This window comes from Carassius auratus, chromosome 26, assembly GCF_003368295.1.
Source record: "Carassius auratus strain Wakin chromosome 26, ASM336829v1, whole genome shotgun sequence".
Lineage (NCBI taxonomy): Eukaryota > Metazoa > Chordata > Actinopteri > Cypriniformes > Cyprinidae > Carassius > Carassius auratus.
The window spans coordinates 9,336,894-9,357,765 of record NC_039268.1 but is presented as its reverse complement, the minus strand read 5'-3'; the positions used below and the strand labels follow the sequence as shown (position 1 = coordinate 9,357,765).

General features: G+C 35.8%; 2 protein-coding genes across 3 annotated transcripts; both read right to left on the bottom strand.

The window, feature by feature from the left end:
- Positions 1-1,264: 1,264 nt before the first annotated feature.
- LOC113044274 (rho-related GTP-binding protein RhoH-like) lies at positions 1,265-5,267 on the bottom strand. 2 transcript variants are annotated; one of them, XM_026204097.1, is made up of 2 exons: positions 4,923-5,267; positions 1,265-3,345 (listed from the first exon to the last, which is right to left on the bottom strand). In XM_026204097.1, the coding sequence occupies exon 2, from the start codon at positions 3,010-3,012 to the stop codon at positions 2,425-2,427; it is 588 nt and encodes a 195-aa protein (XP_026059882.1). In that variant the 5' UTR covers positions 3,013-3,345; positions 4,923-5,267; the 3' UTR covers positions 1,265-2,424. The 2 variants fall into 2 exon arrangements, with proteins under 2 accessions (XP_026059882.1, XP_026059881.1); XM_026204096.1 differs by having other exon boundaries at positions 1,265-3,342.
- Positions 5,268-6,930: 1,663 nt separating this feature from the next.
- LOC113044273 (NEDD4-binding protein 2-like) lies at positions 6,931-20,535 on the bottom strand. Its single transcript, XM_026204095.1, has 16 exons — positions 20,118-20,535; positions 17,854-18,778; positions 17,186-17,310; positions 16,612-16,700; positions 16,233-16,309; positions 15,837-15,989; positions 13,292-15,690; positions 12,629-12,714; positions 12,445-12,490; positions 11,259-11,425; positions 11,040-11,164; positions 9,988-10,114; positions 9,726-9,908; positions 7,797-7,965; positions 7,553-7,676; positions 6,931-7,168 (listed from the first exon to the last, which is right to left on the bottom strand). Exons 1-16 carry the CDS (start codon positions 20,389-20,391, stop codon positions 7,108-7,110), a joined length of 5,130 nt encoding a protein of 1,709 aa, XP_026059880.1. The 5' UTR covers positions 20,392-20,535; the 3' UTR covers positions 6,931-7,107.
- Positions 20,536-20,872: the final 337 nt, after the last annotated feature.

Here is a 20,872-nt window from a genome sequence, read left to right as displayed (position 1 = left end):
CACACAACATAACTGACAACCAAACCTGGAACCTCAGAATACAGAATGTTTCAGAACGGCTAGAAATAACATACTTGCTTTTTGTCCTGCATGTACAGGTATGTAGAGTCTTAATGGAGAAGACATTACGTATAAAGTATTACATATTATATTTGGTGAGAAAAAAACGCTTAACCCGTGGCTTGCAGAGTGATTATATCAAGAGTAAAACATCTCAGATTCAAATGTTTATTGCATAGACACAGAAGCGATTATTCACAAATGTTATCATGATTTATTTGTAACATGCCGTATACTGATATATTTAAACAGAACGTTTTTACATCAAATGAGGTAAGAAACAGCTTGGTTATTTTTCTGTGCAGATATTTTGTCATTAATGTTTATGATGTCAGTAACTAATTTATAATGGAGGTCCAATTCACCAGTTTTAAAAGATTTTAAAAAGACAAGTCTATGTATAAGGTATCTTCAAAAATGTATTGTGGTTTCTCAGATCGAATAACATGGAATAATTTCTAGTAAAACTGTTTTTAGCAAGGTGCATTCAAATGAGGTATGGGGACCCCCTAGGGGCCTCCAGAAGGGGCTATGTGGGCCGCAGAAAATTTCAGCGGAATTAAGTGTAAAAAAGAAAAAAAAACAACAACAGAAAAAAACTTTGCAGTTTACGGTAAAAAAATTTTTTTTTAACCTGTTAACTGTCACTCACGTTTTTGAAGATAGACATGAATGTGCATGATACAAACCTAAATTTTTTTAATTAATGTCTGAAAACATTTTGTAACATGATTTTGATGTACCATTTACATGGTCATGCAATGTCTGATTTTAAAATGGGTTTTGAAGGATGAATTTTGAGATTTTATGTTTTCAAGTGATATATAACTTCTGATGATTTCTAAAATGTGATAGAGAAAAAGGCAACGAGGAAGTCTTTTTTTTAAACAAAGGTCAAAGCTCCTTTTGTAATGTAGATTTCTGAGGGTGCACTCTTGTCATAAATTATATATTTGGGAGTCTTAGACCTTTCCAACGATATATAGTTTGTCAAGATTAGATTAGATTTGATTGTAATATAGTATAGTCAACGTAGGCGTCCCGTATACGGGACGGGGTGACATTTAACAGGTTAAATAAATCAATCAATCCTATACAATTAAATTTAACTCATTAATAAACATTTTGAACAATAATATTTTAATATTTTCCAGATAATATAATTTATTTATAATCATTTATTATTAACATTTTAAATCACAGTTTTTAATATCTATTTTTTTCTCATATGGTAAAATTCTTGGCATTAATAAGTTTGTAAACCACCTTTTCAAAATCATTTTTATTTATGATAAACACATGCCTTAAGTTCATTTTTAGTCAGAACTCATGTAAACGCATTTTCCATGGGTTCGCTGTGCATGACAAACCACACAGATACTTTAGCAAAGTAACAGCTAAACTCTTTTTCTTAACATAACTACTTATTTAATTGACTTAATAAAGACTATAAAATCAATCTTTTATGAATAAGAACTTCGACACTGAAATCCCCATTCCAGTATTTAGCTCCATAAACAACATTTCACCAAAAAAAAGCATTGTCAGCAAATCAGAAATACATAATTAAAGTGATTTAATCGCCATCTAAAATTAAGATTACAGAAGGAGATCTCAGTGTGACATTATGATTTTACATGATCACAAGTGTAGGAGAGGAACCAGCAGTTTCGATTCACAAGAATTAAATTTATAACTGAACTTGAAGAACTACAATCTAAAAATGTACATTTTGCAACACATGTAGCAGTGTAATAAAAGATGCACATCTTTTAAAATATATGTTTAACTTGTAAAATCCTGTGATTGATAATTTTATATTAATAAAATTAACAAGGGCACAGCTGTTTAATGAATAAACAGTCCCACTTTATATAAAATATGTATATGTCCTTATTGTGTTCACACTTTTGCTGTTATCGAGGTGGGATACGGTTACGGTTAGGGACAGGTTGGGTGGTATGGGTAGGTTTAAGGGTGGGTTAAGGTGTAAGGGACAGGTCAACAGTATAATTATACAGAAATTAATTACAAATTTAATTACATGCAGGCCTTTTTCAAAATGTAAGTACGACATATTTATGTACACAGTAAGTGCATCTTATCAACTGATTCATTTAAATGTAAGTACATAGTAGTTAAGGCCAACTAATATAAAATGGGACTGAATAAATAGCTGTTCACGTCTGTAATGTGTCTAACATATGGTCAGATTTCAGAACCTGACTCAAAATCAAACAAGTATTTTAAGTAAACCGTATTTAGACATCGGTCTTTGTTGAGGCTTCAGATACTTGGTTTTGTGTGTGAGAAACAATATTGTCTTAGTGATGAGAATTAAACAACATCCCTCTATTGAAATCATCAGGAGATTTTACAGGGGTTAAGGTCCATCAGTCTCCGCCTTGTCCGTCTCCGTGCCCGATTTACAGCCGTTCGAACGGCACACTCAAAAACCTGTTGCACACCACGATTGCTGAGAGCCGAGCATTCCAGGTATCCTTTGGCACGGATCTCCTGTGCCACCTGTTTGCCATCAGAGGCTGTTGTGCAGTTAGTACGATACGGTCCCATCTCACGATGGTCTGTCTGCGTGGCTACAACCAGCACAGGTACTTTTGGAAGAAATTCCCTCACTTCAGCGATCCATTTATAACGCAAATTATGTAACGAATTTGGATTTGCCACCGAATAACATAGCAAAACCACATCGGCCTGCTGATAGGACATGGGCCGGATTTGGCGGAATGTATCATGTCCTGCTGTATCCCACAGTCCCAAGCTGATCTGGATTCCATCCATGAAAACATCAACGCCCGTGTTTTCATAGACAGTCGGTCTGTAGCTGTCTGGGAAAGTTTCAGAAGTGAATCGTACAAGAAGAGCAGTTTTACCCACTGCACAGTCCCCGACCAGTACGCATTTCACTGAGGTCTCTGCCAACCCATTCATCCTTCCTTCTCTGGTATTGTAAAGTACAGTCTAATGCTTCTACAAAAATATATTAGCGGTGTCTGACTGAAGAGGAAATCATCGTTGTAATTTCAAGTCTGCAGAACTATGAGGACTAAGAGCAAAAACCCTGCACGTTCAACAGCATTCTGAAGTCTTCTTCACGATCTTCGTCTTGGGACGTGGTGATTTACTCCTCGGCTCTGGATTCCCGTGAAGGTTTTGGAACTGAGGTCATTATGTACCCTTAGAGATATTTAAGACAGAAATCCAGAAGTGAGAAGTCCCCCAGGCGTGTCTTTCATTTGACCGTTGTACTCTCTCTGACTCCTGCTTAGTTGAAAGAATAAAGAAGTAAAAATTACTATTATGCAATCACAAAACACCAAGAAATGATTTCATACAATGAGATTTTTTTTATGTAACATTAAAATAGATTTATATGTAGTCTCATATTTTAAGAAACTATCATTTACTCAGACTTGTGTCATTTCAAACCTGTATGATACTCTTTCTTATGTGGAACACAGAAACAATTTGGAAAGGTTTTTTTTTCTTTCTTTTTTTTGGTCCATAGAGTGACAGTCTTTGGGGTCAGATGTTGTATCGACTGCAACGTTCCTAAAATTACATTCCTTTGTGTTCCACAAAATAAAGAAAGTAATTTTCTCATTCTCATTTTTGTGCTAAATATACATTTAAAAAATACATACTATACCACCATGCAATAGACAGTCACTCAATTTTTCACTTTCTCCTCATTTTCATAGATGTGAAATAGAGTACAATGTCCCGCTATACTACAGAGCATGTAGACCTTCCTCATTATGAGGCCTGGGACGATGCTTCGGGCTGACAACAGCCCAGCTATCGACTAAAGTCTCATTTAAGAGTTTTTGGTTATGAGTGTTTTAAAAAGGCTGTTTAACACAAATACCACAGCATATTTGTTTTTTATTTAATAAATCTATGGGCTATACCAGTGCTGGTATCTATACCAGTGCTGGTAAGGATATTTCAGACATAACACAAACTTATAGATGATTCTCGAAATGGCAATGGCTTACACTTCCTAGGCCTACATGGCTGTCGTGAGAGGAAAGAACACTTATGATTCAAACAGCTGTTCAATTTAATACCACAAAAGGCCAAATGGTTGTATTATATTCTGTCGGAAAACACTTTTTGGCATTATCAGACTACTCTTAAGAATAAGAATAATCTGGCAAGTGTTTAATAATCTCGACAATGGTTAAGATACATTTCTGTACCAATACGTATTTTAAAATGACTCCATTAATTATATCTTCATCGACAACTGAAACACATAAGGATTCTGAAAAGAAATACTATAAGTATTGGAAAAAAAAAAAGGAAAATATATTTTTTTATTTAAATGTATAAGGTTACAATACGTTCGGCGATGGAGCACAAACACTGTTGTCAGACTCTAAGCATTGTAAAGTATAATAAAAATTTAGAATAAAACAAAAAAAAAATTATTGTATTTTTTTTAATCAAAAAACAATTAGTAAATAAAAAAAATTATATGCTAGCAAAAAGTATCAAACATTCATTTAATTAAGCCCTTGGTAACCATGTTATATTAAACCAGGGAACAAGAATGTTTTTCAAAGACATCAAATTTTAATATTTCAAAAATCTCAATTTCAATCTACATTTAAAAATAATTCATTTAAATTTAAACCAGTCAAGAACCTAACAAATATTGAACACTATAGCAGGTTTGGATTGTTAATCAATTTATGCAGATGATAAAAAGTTATAGATTAAAAAAAAAATAATAATTAAAAAACATTTATACATTTATAAAACAGATTCACCGTTTTAAACTGAAGCGTTATATAGTTAATAAATGTAGGCTGTTAAAAAGAAGAAAACAAACTCACCTCTTTGAACTCTTCAACTGTGAGATTTACAAGTTGATGTAAATCAACTCAATTTAGCATGTTATTTCGTGTAATCTAATTAAGCATTATGAAAAGATCAGAACGAAAGCTGCATATTTCTCCGAAGTTAAACTGTTTAACTCAGGAAACTCAAATACTCAAACACAGAGAGAAAATATGTGCCTTCACAGACAGAGCATATATGTTGCATCCTCTAGTAGAGGGAAGTGAAATGCGAGGCTGGGCTCTTTTCTCTGTAAAATCATACTTCAAATCTCCTTTAAGCTTCCGCTGTGACGTTCTCAGCACATCTCCGGTGTTGAGTTTTGCTTCTTCTGCAGTCAAGAACTCATACATGAAACTACTGCAGGTAATGCAGCAAAGATATAAACAAGAACAAGATCAAACCCTATATCAGCTCTCATGTCCAGATTAGATTTACTGTTTGTTCTTTGTTTGGGGTCCCTGAGACTTTTCAGACGTCTATAGAAGTCTTTTCAGGTCAGAAAAAGTCAAGTCCGTTTTGAAATTAACCCTTATTTACAGTTTAAATTATGTTATCACTAAGTAGACACATTTTAGAGAGGACTGCCAGACAGTATGGTATTTAAAAAGCCAGAGAAGTTCTCAGTTCTCAAACAAAACATGAAGTTTAAGGTTAAGTCTAGAATAATTTCACACAAAAGAATAATTTCACACAATATCAGACCTTGTTTGGGTAGCAATTCAAACTATTTCAATTTTCAAATGACAATTTTGAAGGGCATTGAACATTTATAATCTATACAGCAAACAAGTTGTTTGTTTGTTTAATAAAACCTTATATTCAGTTTCAGGTGGCACGAAGTAATTTGAGTCAACAGTGTCGCCCTCTGATGAAGAGAAAGTGCACTGCAGTCACTTCAACAGCTGCCACTTTCATCATGGAGGAATCTGACCTTTGCTAATTGAAACAAACAAATGCTACTGAGCGTGCAACATGCTGAGTTAAATTTCCCCCCACCAACGGTTACTACTGATTAAAGAGGAAATGTAGAGAAAGAGACACGAAGATGCAGAAAATGTTCAACTGTGATTTTTGAGCTCCAAGCACATGCTATGCTACCCCCTACAGCTGTGCTAACTATATAACACTTTAATTTCACCAAAACAAAGCTTGTACATGTTAAGACTTTATTCTTCTGTTAAGTTTTATCAACCATACTTTCTAACAAAAATAAAACAACATTTGACGTATAAAATCTCCTGAGGTTCAAAATATACAATTTCACAAAAATATTTTTTTTTAGAACAAATTCTTACACATAAGAATTGTGATTTGCATAGCAGCATTAAGATGTCTATAAAATGTGTGGTATCAACATTTTCAACTGAAAATATAAAAACTAAAGCTGAGCTAAAAAAAAATCATTAGCACAGCATAGCAACATAAAATTTCAAATTCTGATCTAGGATCAGTCCACGCTGCTTACAAACAATCTAAAATTCAAAGCTGATTGAGGATCAGCATTTATATTTCCAGAAACTCTATTAATGTATTTTTATATATACCAACACTGAAGAGAATAATCCCCATTTCCATACACAACATCCTAGGTCTTGTAAAACTTACATACACTTATAAACCAAAAGTATGGATCAAAACAATGTACAATAAAAATTTAATTAAACATCAAGCATCATATCAAACAAATACCTGAATAACAACCCGCTTTTTCCTCCTATATGGGCTGGTTATGGAAAATGTGTGACCATATATATATATATATATATATATATATATATATATATATATATATATATATATATATATATATATATATATATATATATATATATATATATATATATATATATAAAACAAAAGGCCCCAAAAAAACTTATGGAAAATTGTAGTGATTACGATTAGGAAGTGGGATCAGTAAGTGGAATAAGGTTGCATCAATAAACATTCAATAAAGAATAATGTGTATGTAGATGTCAGTGCAATATAAAACACCGTGTAAATATGTAGTACCTTGATTTTTATGATTTGGATAAACTCTTGCACAATTACAGAAAGACATAAAAATGCTGTATGTAGTTAAAAGACAAAAAAAACTGTATAATAATTGGCACTGTTTGTCTGCAGAGAAGACATTTTGGATTAAGGCAGTGGAAAGAGAGAAATCTTAAAGTAATAGCTTCATTGTAGCAGCTCTTTATGAAGAGTGACCAGCACCAGTCCAGTCTTAGGCTCAGTAAAACTGTGAGAAAGACAAAAAGAAATGATGGAAAAAGAAACATACACATAATGACAACTGGTTATGCAAGATAAAAAAAATATTTCACAAATTACATCCCTAGATTGTTTCTATAATTGTGATGGATTACATATTCAGATTAAATATATTATATACATTTATAATTGTTTTACCTTAATTAAAAAAAAAAATCGAAAATGATTAGAACCCTAGTATTCTCAACAGCTAAAATTGGTTTCAAGTCAGTTATTTCTATCTTTGCTGAAATGTATCAGTAGGAAATATCAGTTTACATTTTCAAACATACTAATACTAGTGTTTAAATATTTTTAGGCACCACTGTATATAAAATTAACATTTCAGAAATACTGGATTCAGTTAGTATACCTGTAGTGATGATTTCTGAGGTAGTCTAGTACAGCAGGCCTGATGCGTGCCACTCCCCCTTGGCTGCGATTACCTCTTCCTGTGATGATTGACAGCTGAGGCTGACACAAACCCTGACTGAATTCTACAACAACAACAACAAAAACCATCTTTTCAAGATCACGTCAGACTCTGAAACAATCCAATACATACTACTATATACACAATTGAAAAACTATTATTTGTATGTTATTGGTTCACTTACCTAAACTCTTGTCTGTGAGAACCTGACCAAGATGATGAAGGGCCTCGTCCACATGCAGTCCATGGAGATCTAGAATATTCTGAGGCAGGAGTGAAGCATTCACTCTCCGAAATATCTGCATGGCTGCTCTGTAATTCGCTTCACGCATCTTGTCCCCATGCATGTGACCCTAAGAATGTACACAAAATTGGACATGGAAACTGTAAGAGTTCTAATCAAATAACAGCACTGCACTCTGCACGCATGTTTTTTAAAAAGCTAACAGACACAGGGAATAAAGCTGAGCAGCAAGTGTCCTGAAATTCAAATAAGATGTAATACAAAAAACATTCTTTTTATTATTATTTTTCTACATTATTTAAACTGCTTCATGGAATGAGGGGTTCATTCAGTACAAACTCTGAATATCACTAGAATGGCCCACAGATAACTACAAATCAGGAGAAATGAGAAATTCTCCAGTTAATAAATAAAAAAATCCTGGTTGTGAGGATGATTTTAACGGACTCTGATCTTGAGATGGTTATTCATGCTTTTATTTCTTCATGTTTATATTATTGTAACTCTCTATTTCCTTTTCTTAACAAATCTGCTCTATTTAAATAGTCTCCAAATGGTACAAAATGCTGCTGCAAGGCTTTTAACAAGATCTGGCAGACGGGCTCACATAAACCTTATTTTGTCCTCCCTACACTGGCTACCTATCAAATTTTGCACTGATTTTAACATATTAGTTTTAACTTTTATAGCTTTAAATGGTCAGGCCCCACAATACATCACTGATTTACTATGCACATACTCCCCAGGTCGTTCCCTTCGATCAGCAGGCCAAAGTTTAATTTTCCCAAAGACTCGTTATAAAACCCGGGGAGATCTGTCCTTTGAGGCTGTAGCCCCCAGACTGTGGAACGCCTTGCCTTTGTTCCTCCGTGTGGCTGATTCTGTCGAGTCCTTTAAAAGGCAACTCAAGACACTGTTATTTAAACAAGCTTTTAGTTGATTGGGCTTAAGTTTACTTTGGACTTTTTATTTGTTTTAATTTTATTTTAATATTAATGTGGTTGTACCTTGTAAAGCACTTTGTGATTGTATCTGTGAAAAGCGCTCTATAAATAAATTGTACTTACTTACAAAAAATTTGATTTCTATAGAATGTAACAGTTAGCTTGCTGAAGTAAAAATCTCATTAATTTTCTCTATGAATGAATTTATTTTTAACTATAACTTTAAAGACAGACCTACTGTGATCTACAAGGCTAATAATTAGCCCAATGTTTTTTCTTTAAATAATCATGGTTAGCAGTCCACCAGTAAATATGATTATTGAAATAATTTATTTAAAGAAATAATGTGATGGCTTCTTGGTCAAAAACATACAATTACCAATGGTTCTGCAAAGAAATCTCTCTCAATCAGAGAATCACGACATATAGCATTCAGCATCTTTAAGACAATACTTTCATATTTTGCCATAGTTTTAATTTCATTGTCATTCACAATGCTTTATGGTATTGTAGTTCTTTTCCCTCATTGAAGCTGTTGAGGAAAGTATTCTCATGCCTTTGTCTTTTGGTATAATTTTGCTTGTTAATTGGTTTGACTCATAGCTTATAACTGTGAAACAAAGACTATAAAAATAATAATAATAATAAAGTAAAAATGCTTCCAGAAGCAAGGCTTCTGAAAAGTGGCCGGCACTGTTTCACACTATTTTAGTGAGTTTGTACTTAGTAGACCTACCCATCTGTTAAACATCAAAAATGTTACTGTCTTGCAGTGCAGCAGTTCAGTGTTCAATGTGGACTGACACCGTTTATTCTTACCTTAAGACACTATTTACAATGTTTAAAATGTTGTGTTTGCCTGAAATCTATTCTTTTGTTTTTCTATCAGTTTTTCAGCACACATTATAATGTTCATCTCTTGAACCTGTTGTGCGTAGAAACTAGCCACGTCCTTTCGCCCTTGTCGATGAGCTTCAGCGGCCTTGTTAAAACACTCTATCTGCTGACGTCTCTGCAGTGTTGCCTCTGTGCGGAAGTCTTCATATTCTGGATCCTCCGAATCCTGGAATTGAGCAGCTTCCACCACCTCCTCTTTCAGTTTCCATTTCTGAGTGAGTGAGACAAAAACGCGTCAACACAGGGTATTGGTTTCATTTCAGTATGATATATGATCATATGTAGCTCACCCGCTCTTTGCTCGGAGTTCTGTGAGCACCATTACGTTGAGGAGCAGGTTCAGGTGCCACCACATTTTTGACTGGCCCATCATCAAGGAGAGTATGCAAAAACTGTTCGGTCTGCTCCAGAGAGTAACTAAATCAGAAGCAGATGGTCAAGAGACATTTCCTTTAAGGTTGTTTCTGCTTTCTTAATAATTCTTTATTGTCTGCAATTGCACATTTTAAAAATAAAACCCCCCAAAAATCACAACAAAAGCACCATTATACAACAATTCTACACATTACAATGTTGCATATACATAAAGTATTGAACACGTCACCAATTTTCTCAGTAAATATTTTTCTAAAGGTGCTGTTGACATTAAATTTTCACAAGATGTTGTTTACCCAAGTAATTAGGGCTGTGCAAAAAAATCGCATGCGATTTTCATGCACATCTCATCAGTAAAGACGCTCCTTTAATTAGAAGTATTATCTCCAGCACGTGTGTTCAGATCATGGTTGCCAGGTTTTCATAACAAATCCTGCCCAGTTGTTTAAAAAAATCATGAAAAAGTCTGCTTTTGTGATATATATCCTTCTTTCTTTACTGCAAGACGTTTGCATGCCATGCAAAATCGGAGTAAGAGGCAAAAAAATGTGTGATGTGTCAGAACTTGTATTACAGTGATAACTCTACAAGCAAAACATGATGGCTCATGACATGAATGTTTCAAAACTCTGCTTTCTTTTGTCACATCCTTGTCTTAATTTTTTCATATTGCCTGTGTATAATTTCAAGTGGTCGCCAGAATTTTGCCAAGGCCGATATATCTTATACGTTTTTTTGCTTGGCTAAATCTAATCGGCAACACTGTGCATCCCCATTTCTCCAACTATGGATTAGGCCACAGGTCAAACAGAAAATGTGCTCTGCATTAATAAAATCAGTGCCATTAAAATAAATTTCCGTAATGCGTCATTAACACATTAATTCTGATAGCCCTTATACAGACACTCACACACAGAACATATATATAAATAAAATACAAAAAAATCGCAATGTATTATATTCTCACTTGTGATCTCTGAAGATGTCCCTGAGAAAATGTCGGTCTATAGTGGGGAACATGGAAAACAGCTGGTTCTCCTTCAGTTTGGATGCACCGTCTTTCTTATCCAGGTCCTTCCGACTTGACCTGGACTAAAACCCAAACATAGCTCACTTTCACTACTTTCTTTCAAAGTTCTAGGTACTGATGATTTTATTTTATTTTTTTTCGATGTGTGACCATTACCTTCTCCATGCTGTCTTGCATCGCCTGCTCTTCGATCATGATGTCCCTCAGTGAGACAGGAGCACAGGATGCGCTCCAATGATCCATAAAAGGAATTTCTTCATACAAATCTAATTGGTCCCTCAGTCTGGTTTTGCTTCCCTGGGATTCACCCCAGTGGACAGGACCTTCGTTACCATGGAGACACAGAGGGAAGGTGAGCAAAGAGCAGAAACAGAAAAAAAGCATCAGAGACACAAATCCATCCCTTGTTTTTGTTGTTTTAACTATTAGATATTTTAGATAAAGTAATACTTTTTGTTTTAATCTATGTAGTTTTTAAAATGAAAAATTTTCTGAAAATCTGTATTTTCTTCTTTCGGACTTTCCCCGCCTCCTTGGTTTCAAATAAATCATATATAAATGGAAGAAAAAAAACTTTGACAATCAGCTGAAAAAAATTTGCACTTTAACTAGCAAATGTATAAAAATTATATTTTTCACACTACAGTGGCCACAGTTCCATGAACAGTCACTTACATCAAAGACCTCTGTGCATCCCTCTCCCACATATAATTATTTTCACATATTATATGAATCTTGTCTCTGCAATTTTCATTACTTGACATTTTTTTTGTAGAAAACAATAAAAAGGCATATAAATATATATAAAAAAAAAATAGTTATACATTCAAAATAAAAAACAGCTTACAAAGGATTTAGGGTGACTCCATTTTGTATTTGCAGAAAGAAAGGGTTCCACTTTATATATTAACTACTATTTACTTAAATTTTAATTAATCATTTGATGCAGCATACTTCGTATACATACATGTTTTTACATTGTATTTATAATTTTAAAGATATCTACATGTAATTAAATCTGCAACTAATTTTTTGTAATTACATTATAATCACTTAAACCTACCCATACAACAAAACCTGTGAAAGATAAAAAGACCAGGCACCTCAATGAAAGTAAAATACTGATGTTTGAGACAGATTGGGCAAAATAGTGGACCGTTAAGATTTCACTCTGGGTCTGACCGCCCAGCGGTTAAGAGAGAAATCACATCTCCTCTAGTTTAATCTTAAACTAGAGGAGATGTGATTTCTCTCTTAATGCTTTACTGTATCACTACTAGAACATGGTGTATGTGTGTGATCAATTTGTGTTTGTGTTTATTGACAGAATAAGCTGTCTCACTCTCTTGGATTAGTTGATAGGACAGAGCTGCCTGTCTGTGCTTCTCCTGCCAAGAAAACAGACACTAGTTAAGTTTTACATAAAATCAGAATCAGTCACATTAAACAACCTATATTGTTTTTGTAGGTTAATATTACACTGTACAACACTGTAAACAAAAAAAAAAGTATATATATGAACTCACTTGGATAGTGTCCTTCCATTTCTGGTGCAGCAGTTTGGCCAAGTTCAGGTCTATCTGAACTGCACAGTCATCTGATGAAAATGCACCTGCAACCATACGGAGTTCAAAAAGATTTAAAACTATTTTATGAGTGTGAATGAAGATTGATGTGGTTACTCATTTCAAAGTAAGAACTTTTCACATTACTGTAGAATCAGTTTCTTTTTATCTGTTACACTACTTTTAAGCTGAACTATCACTTTTTGATGGGCTTTAGCCTTCACAGAACACCAGATCTGTTTGAACAGGACTGCAAACAGCAAGGAATAGAAATGCTTGATGAAAATGAAATCAACCCCATAATCACAGTTCCAAAAACAAAATAAACAGGCATCAACTTTTAAAAAGTAAAAATATATGTAGTTGTTATTGTTATTCAAGACTATGGGTAGAAGGTAGACTTGGTAGAAGGTTGCCAAATTAGGGAAAATCCATCATGGGTAGGTTGTGTAAAAACATGAATAAAACTACTCCGGGTTTGAAAATATAGACCCACACTTCATTGAATATGTGTTACGGTTTTGTTATTGTTTTGGGTCATCACTTGATGTCATTGGAATGATTGGCTTGACTCACTAAATAACTGGATGATTTATTTGACTTATTAATTAGATGTTTTATTACCTGGACTGACCCCAACAGGTCCAAAAAGTTCAGTGAGCTGCAATGCAAGTTCAGTTGGAAGTTTCAGCTCCAAGGTCTGAATATCCATCGAACTTGGCTCTCTCCTACCCTGTGCAGTTCTCTTTCTTTCCCTTTCTCGTTCCTTCCTTTCTTCCTCATCTTTGCGCTCCATTTCATCAATCTGACACAGCAGTGACAGTGTTATGGCATTCACCTCTGCTATTGTCTCCTCATCCTCCTTTTCCTTCTCTCCAGCCTCCTCTTTACTCCATTTCTTCAATGCTTCCTCCAGGCATTGAACTTTCTCACCTTCTGTCACTAATGCCTCTTCCTGCTCTGGACCTTGCTGACCTGTGATGTCTGTCTGTTGCTCATTAGCTGCCGTAACCTCCATTTGTACTTCAGTGCCTTCTGTCGGTTGTTTTAATGCCCCAAAGGAAGTTTTGGGCTCACATTTCTCCTTTGTAATGATTGCCTCATCAGCTTCACTTTGTGTCCTTTGACCTGCAGTCCAATCATCATCAGCTTGGCTAACGTCACTAAGGTTAGTTTCTTGGGACTTGAGACTAATGCTACTTCCTGAACTGTTGCTAAAGTCATCAGACAATACAGGTCTAGCCTGGACACTTTCTGAGCCCATTACAGTTTCTGATGGTTCTATAGATGATTTAAATGACTCTTCCTCAGGAACCAAATCATCATCTTCCTCAACATCTGCTTTATACAGTCGTTCTCCAGAATCTAGTAACAAGTTGGTTGTCCACTGGATATCTTGATGGCACTTGTCATAAAGGTCCTCCAGAATATCTATGGAGACACGTCTGAAATGGCGGCTCAGAATCTCAAGGTTTTGCTTTTTAGAGTTAGATTCTCTAAAGTCATTCTCTTCTACCCGACAACCCTTCTCATGGACCACACGGTATGGCACTCCCTGCTGGCAGGCAGACTCCGGTTCACTTGTTTTTGGCATGAAACGAGAAGAGTTTCCCTCCAAAACAAAAACACTGCAACTAGATAAGTCACCGTCTAATTCAGAACATTTCTTCTGCTCAATTCGCCAAAGCAAGGCAAAGTCCTGAGGTTGTGTCTGGGTTGAGGCACTGGAACATGACTCCACAGGCAATGAAGGTGGTGGCTCTGTAGGTGTAAGATCAGGGTGCATATGTAAAACAACAGGAGAAGGTGATAAAGGGCTTTGATTGGTGAAGGTAAGAGCCAGTTTACAAGATTTCCCCACTCTTCGGCTAATCCCTCTCCGTCTTTCCAGACTGCCCTCCGAGTCTACAGCAACCTTTGGGCACAGAGTTTCTTGGACATTTGGGCTCAATCCGCATTTATCTTCTGACAAACTATTGTCCTCCTGCTCAACCTCATCCTGAGTGTTCTTCTCAGTAGACACCTGATTATACTGCTCAGTTTGGTCTGTTCTCTGTTTTGTTGGACTTGAAGAATAAGAGTAGTCTTTGCATGGGTCAGTGCACTCTGTAAACGTTCTCTCCAGCACACAGTCGGGAAGTTCAGGCCAAGCCACAGTCTCCAGGTTCATGTTACCCTCTTTTCCGCCAATGGAAGGGGAATTCAAAGTAGTCTCTTTACTTGGAGCTGGACCTTGGTAAAAACCTGGAGAAGAGTTTATTCCACATCGCAGTAGATCTACAAGTTTTTGAAATTCAACTGCATTCTGGTCATCAGTATCAGAATACTTGTCTTCATCAGCAGAAGTGTTATCTTTGTGTTCAACAACACTGGATTGCAAAACAGTGTTCTTAATAGTATTGTTTTCTGAATTCTGACATCTTCTTTGACGTTGACTTTGAGATTCCAGTGGCCAATCCCCAACAAAATCCAACAGCTCTGGCCGTACTAATTTGTCTTCAGAAAGAGTCTCGTCTTCACATCCACCCTCATCTTGCCCTGTAGAGTCAACACTAGGGTCAAAATTCACTAGTTGATCAATGGCACTAGTTCCTAGTGCATTTCTATCTTTTACTCTGTCCCTCCTCACACGCTGAGCAATGGACTCTGAAAATGCTACAGGCAGCTCCAGAAACTTTTCATGCGCCAACACTGCAAATTCTTCAGTTGTCCCGCTACTCAAATTTCCCAAATCTTTTTCCATGTCCACAAGGCAGGCATCTAGCTCCAAGTCTAACCCTTCAGTATCAAGAAGATCAGAGTGAGCAGTTCCAGACCCTTCCAGAATATTCTCATGGAACAAGACGGATTCCTTGGAACTGTAGGAGCCAATTTCACCTTCTTCTTCGCCTGTAGATATGGTACTGTAAGTGTGGCTAACAGAGGATACATCGGGCAGAGATGAAGAAAGGTTTGTGTTGAGTTTGCTCAACCCAGAGTCACCAACAAGATCAGGATGACTGAGGCCAAGTTGTAAAGATTGCCTGAAGGGAATGAGAGAAATACATGTTTAAATGCATAAGAAATCATATAGCTTCAAGGTAAGTGTTTTCATAATTACTAAAGGTTTGACACAGTAAAACACAACAAAAATTCTGTGAAGTAACATTAATTTAACACGTATACTTACTGGGGTTGCTCAGTTTCTGTTTGTGATGAATCCACAACACTTGGCACTGGTTCCGGTCTTTGTGAATTCATAATGCTCTGGACAGAGACAAATCGGTCATACCGTTCTAATATGCGTCGGATCTTCTCCTTTGTTACATGATGCCTTGTGCGCCTTTATAAAGAGGGAAAACCACAGAGAGTTGGCAAAAATTACAAACATTTGTGATCATAAAATGACTTAAAAGCAATGGATCACGGTTGCGTATGAGTTCTACATGTATTAAGGGTAACTTGTTCAGGCTCACAAGAAAACCAGTTTAAAGGTAACTGTTCTTACATTACTTTTGTTTATGGAATATGTATGAAATGTGTAGCAACGATAGTTATTTCTGGATTGTGGTTGTGTTTAACATACTTCTCCAGCTCTCTGGGTTTAGTCTTCCACCAGGTATCTGGCTCACGAAACAGCACCTTATATCTGTGTTTCTGTGCCTAGGAAGAGGAAAAAGTTGGCCTAATATCAGCACAATGGACGAATATGTTTGCATGTTTGTGTACACTGTAAAGTATGTAATATTCTAAAGTTAAACCAATAAATCTATAGTATTAACTATAGTATTAATTATTGTGTATCAGGATACATGCATTACAATAAATTATTCAACTTGTGAATTTAAACTTTGAAGAGCAACAGCTGACTGTTCAAAACACAAAAACATATGGTCAATGTCTAATATCGAAAATTTATAACTTAGGCCCGTTTCATATTACGCATTTCAAAATAAACTGCTTACCATGGCAACATATGGTTTCATCTCCCAAGATTGCATATTGGTGTTGTCTATTATGATGGGTGTCTGTCCTTTTTCAAAAGCCTCTTTTGCTGAAATATTGATCACCACAAAGAAATTGCAGAAAGATTATATAAAGATTAAATGTGAAGTGTATAATTTTATGTGCTATAACCGGTGCCAAGCAGAATAGGGAAAATAACTCTTATTTTTTATCAAAACAGGTAGTCCCTCACCAAACACAATACCAGTTGAGCCAATGTTGCCATGTCAGGCTGGCTGAGTCTCTCAAACAATCACACAATGTGTTTACAGTGACATTAAGTTGGAGAGTGTAAAATTTCACAGTAATTAGCATATACTAATTGCTGACTTGTATCAGTAACACTAAACTGCTAAAAGGTAATCAATATTGAAGAAAAGATCTAAAAAAAAAAATCTTCAAATAACCTACAAAATTTGGACTGTGTAGTCAATGGCTAGTGAAATAATTTAACACACAGGGCAATAACTAAAACTAATTGTACACACCTGACATTTTGCTTTGGCTTGAGCTAAACAGGCCTGTAATACTCACCTCTCTGGTGATTCCACTCGTGGGCCTCTCCTAGTAAATTTGGCTCAAAATGGTACTGTCCATTTCGAGTAAAATAATCATCGGTGCTTAAAACAACTCCTCCAGGGTTCTGCACCAACATAGCACTGAACAACAGAGAGAGACAAAAACTAACACACTTGATTTACGAACATACCTTACTAAAACTGCGACAAGCACGATTAACTACCAGTGTACTTCATTTCAAAATCTAATTACAATATATGTGCTGGTTTTTGTTATAGCATACTTTGATCATTGTTGTGTATTATTGCTTTCACAGTCTTTATGCATACCAAAAATTTTAAACGAAACAAGCTTTTGCTCTTTTGATCCACAGGAGGTTCAAATATTTATTTAATGTTACTTTTTTCTATGTATTTAAAATACAATTTTGTTTCTTTAATATTCTTTTCAAATGTATTTTCAAAGGCCCATCTGATATTTGAAAAGTACACTGAAATGTCATTAAAACAACAAGGTTTATATTGCAAAACCCAAAAAATAAATAAATAAATAAAATCACATGATACTCTCTTCTTCCTGAACTTAAAAATATTGTATGCCAAAAAAGAAAAGGTTTCCTTAACGCTATTCCTTCTCTTTTCTGTAAAATAACACATATCCCAGATATCGGTCTTCTTGCTTACTTGGCAAGGGTGGTTTTGCCTGATCCAGGAGCCCCTCTAAGTAACACCAACAACTGCCCTTCCAATTTGAGTCTGTTCCTGGGGGGCAAAGTCCATGACTCCGGTACAGTTGCAGAAGGTTTTAGAGGTGCTTGTCTGATAGGTCCATGAGCCAACCACTGAGCAGCAGGGATGGGATTAGTGCTCCAAGGTGTGGGGTTAGGAATGACAGGTGTAATGAAGGTTGGCCCCACAGCACGAGGATTAAACTCTGCAGCTTGAGTGTTCCAGAACATGGCAGGAGTGCGGAGAGCTTCTTGATGCTGCTTTGCAGCTGCATGGTTACGGAGTTGGTCAGGTCTGCGGTAAACCTGGAAAGCTGAGGGCCGTGGTTCAGTAGAGCTGGCCTCCAGCTTTAGGTGACTAAAGTCAAGAGATAAGGTGTTGGTCTCAGGGATATGAACCCCACCGAAACTTAATTCATTCACAGGTGAACTACCGCCACAGGCCTCACTGAGCCCGGGGTCAGAATATGAGGCCTGCTCTGGTAAAGTTTGAGGAGCTGGAAGCTGATTCTGGGGTGTAAGAGGCAACGAGGAGAGAGGGATCGATTGAGAAGGAGGGGGCAGAGAAGACAGTGGTATGGAAGACATTGGAGAATGCAAGCTAGTTTCTGACTGCTGTGACGTCAGTGTTTGAAGTTCCTTATCTATGAGAGCATCAAACTCCTCTGTCAGGTGTGTTTCTGTAGGACTGAGCTCTGCTTGAGATGCGGGCTGGTTTGAAACGGTGAAGCTCTGCACCATTCCACTGAGGAGATCTGCTTGAGTGGTGTTTGTTCCCAGAAGAGCGGCTGCCTGCTCAAAGCCTGAGACAGGAGGAGGGGGTGGAGCTATGACCTCAGCAGCATCTGACAGCTCCAAAAGGGAATCCATCGCATTGTCCACTAATGCAGAGATGAACAAGAAAAACTTTCATATTTTAAAACAGCATACGTGCAATATTTAAGGTCATTGTGAAATATTATTACAATTGAAAAAATACAAATAATAACAATTGCTTTCTATGTAAATATATTTAAAAATGTAATTTATTCTTGAATGTTTAGTAGCCATTGCTTTTCAGTGTCATCCTTCTGAACAAAAAAAAAACTGATTAGGTGTTCAAGAAATATTAAGTGATATTTCTTATTATTATGAAAAGTGAGAATAGTTTTTGCTTCTGAGAATACTGTTTGTAGAAACAGTTTAAAAGTTTGTAAATGCACAAGGGTTAAAAATTATTTAATACTTTCAGCAAGTCTGTAATGTTACAAATGATTTCCATTTCAAATAAATTATGTTGTTTTTAAACTTTTAATAAAAATAATAATCAAAAATCATTAATAATCAATTAATCAAAAAATACTGAAACAATTTAGCACAGTTTACACACACACACACACACACACACACACACACAAAATATGCATAAACTATAAAAAAGTAGCATAAACTACATTACAAGAGAACCATAGTTAATAATTGAACACCAGTAATAACGGATAATAATTTTGCACCAAATCAGCATATCAGAATGATTTCTGAAAGATCTGACAATTAAGAAGGAGAAAAAAAATCAGCTTTGTACAGGAATTAAATTTTAGAATACATTTAATTTGAAAAGTCATTTTCGTTAATGATGCCTCCCAATATTACGTTTTGTAATGCATTTCTGATTAAATAAAAGTAGCCTTGGTGAACATACACCTGCCTTTTTCCTTATAAGAATGTAATCATATTACACGTCATGACAACACCAACTTCCAAGATTTTAAATATAAAATATATAATAATAATAATAATAATATAAAGAAAACATAATAATTTTAAGTAACTAAGTGAATCTAGGTGAAGGTGGTGATTGGTATATGTAGTTGGTTTCTAGGCGGTCTAAGATGGTCATTAGGGTGTCCAAGTTGATCTTTAGCCATCTCTGACCATTAACAAACCTGCTACCAGCTGGTCATACCAGGTGAAGATTGAAAATCTGGCTTCGGAACATGGTAGTTGGTCAAGCAACTAATGACTCTCTTGCACCAAGTGAAGACCACTACACAGAAACCAGCTAACGTTACCATGTTCCAAAACAAATCTATTAGCTTCAGATAGGTTTTCCTACAGGTAATAGTAACAAAATATCTAGAAATATAATCGTTGATTATATTGTAACGTTATCTTATTAGCTTGTGTGCTGTCTGTTCCCAAAATTGCTAAAATTACAGCCAGTTACAGCCTTAACGCTACCTTTAAAATCTGCTTCTGAGAGCACCATGTAAATGACTTCTGAATCCAGATGTGAAAACATCTCCTGCATGCTCTGGATGATTTCTTCTCTGCTTTGAGATCCCAGCTGACCGCTCCTGAACTGCGTGGATCCAAAGTGATCATATGATGAGTCTGGCCGGGTCACAAAAGGTCCGCTTGCCCCGTGTGCTCGACTCTCGGATCCGCTCCCGTATTCAGCCGCATGTAACGGGGCTCGGGAGGGACTCAGTCCGTTTTTCTTTTTCTTTGGCATTCTGCTGTGACCCGTTCACAAGACACCGACGACAAATCCACAGCTTACAAGTTTTACAAGAGGAAGGTAAGTAAAGAAGAAAACCAGACGAACAACAACTTCTTCTTCTTTTGTTTTAATTGGCGGTTGGCGAACAGCTTTCTGGCGCATTACCGCCACCGACTGATCTGGAGCGTGGACTAAACGATCTACATCATTATACACAACATTATATTTAAAGAAACCTTTAAACAAATAATATCAATAATGTTATATTTCTCCAGCTTTGTTGGGGTGGGGTGGGGGGTTGCCATCAGCAGAAAAATAAAATAAAACAGTAAAGAGCCAAAGGAAAACTTGATAAATAATATGAGTTTTTAAATCTTTTAATGAAGGCTATTGCTCACCAAGGCTGCGTTTATGTGCCCAAAATACATATAAATACTAATATTGTATAATAAAATTACATTTCAACTGTTTTCTATTGTAGTATATTTTAAAA

Coding starts and splice junctions, on each gene's coding strand:
- LOC113044274 (XM_026204097.1), bottom strand. CDS start 3,012: ATGAATGGGTTGGCAGAGACCTCAGTGAAATGCGTACTGGTCGGGGAC.
- LOC113044273 (XM_026204095.1), bottom strand. CDS start 20,391: ATGCCAAAGAAAAAGAAAAACGGACTGAGTCCCTCCCGAGCCCCGTTA. Junction 15,990..16,232: donor AAACCCAGAGAGCTGGAGAA/GTATGTTAAACA, acceptor CTCTTTATAAAG/GCGCACAAGGCATCATGTAA. Junction 12,715..13,291: donor ACCTGTTGGGGTCAGTCCAG/GTAATAAAACAT, acceptor GTATGGTTGCAG/GTGCATTTTCATCAGATGAC.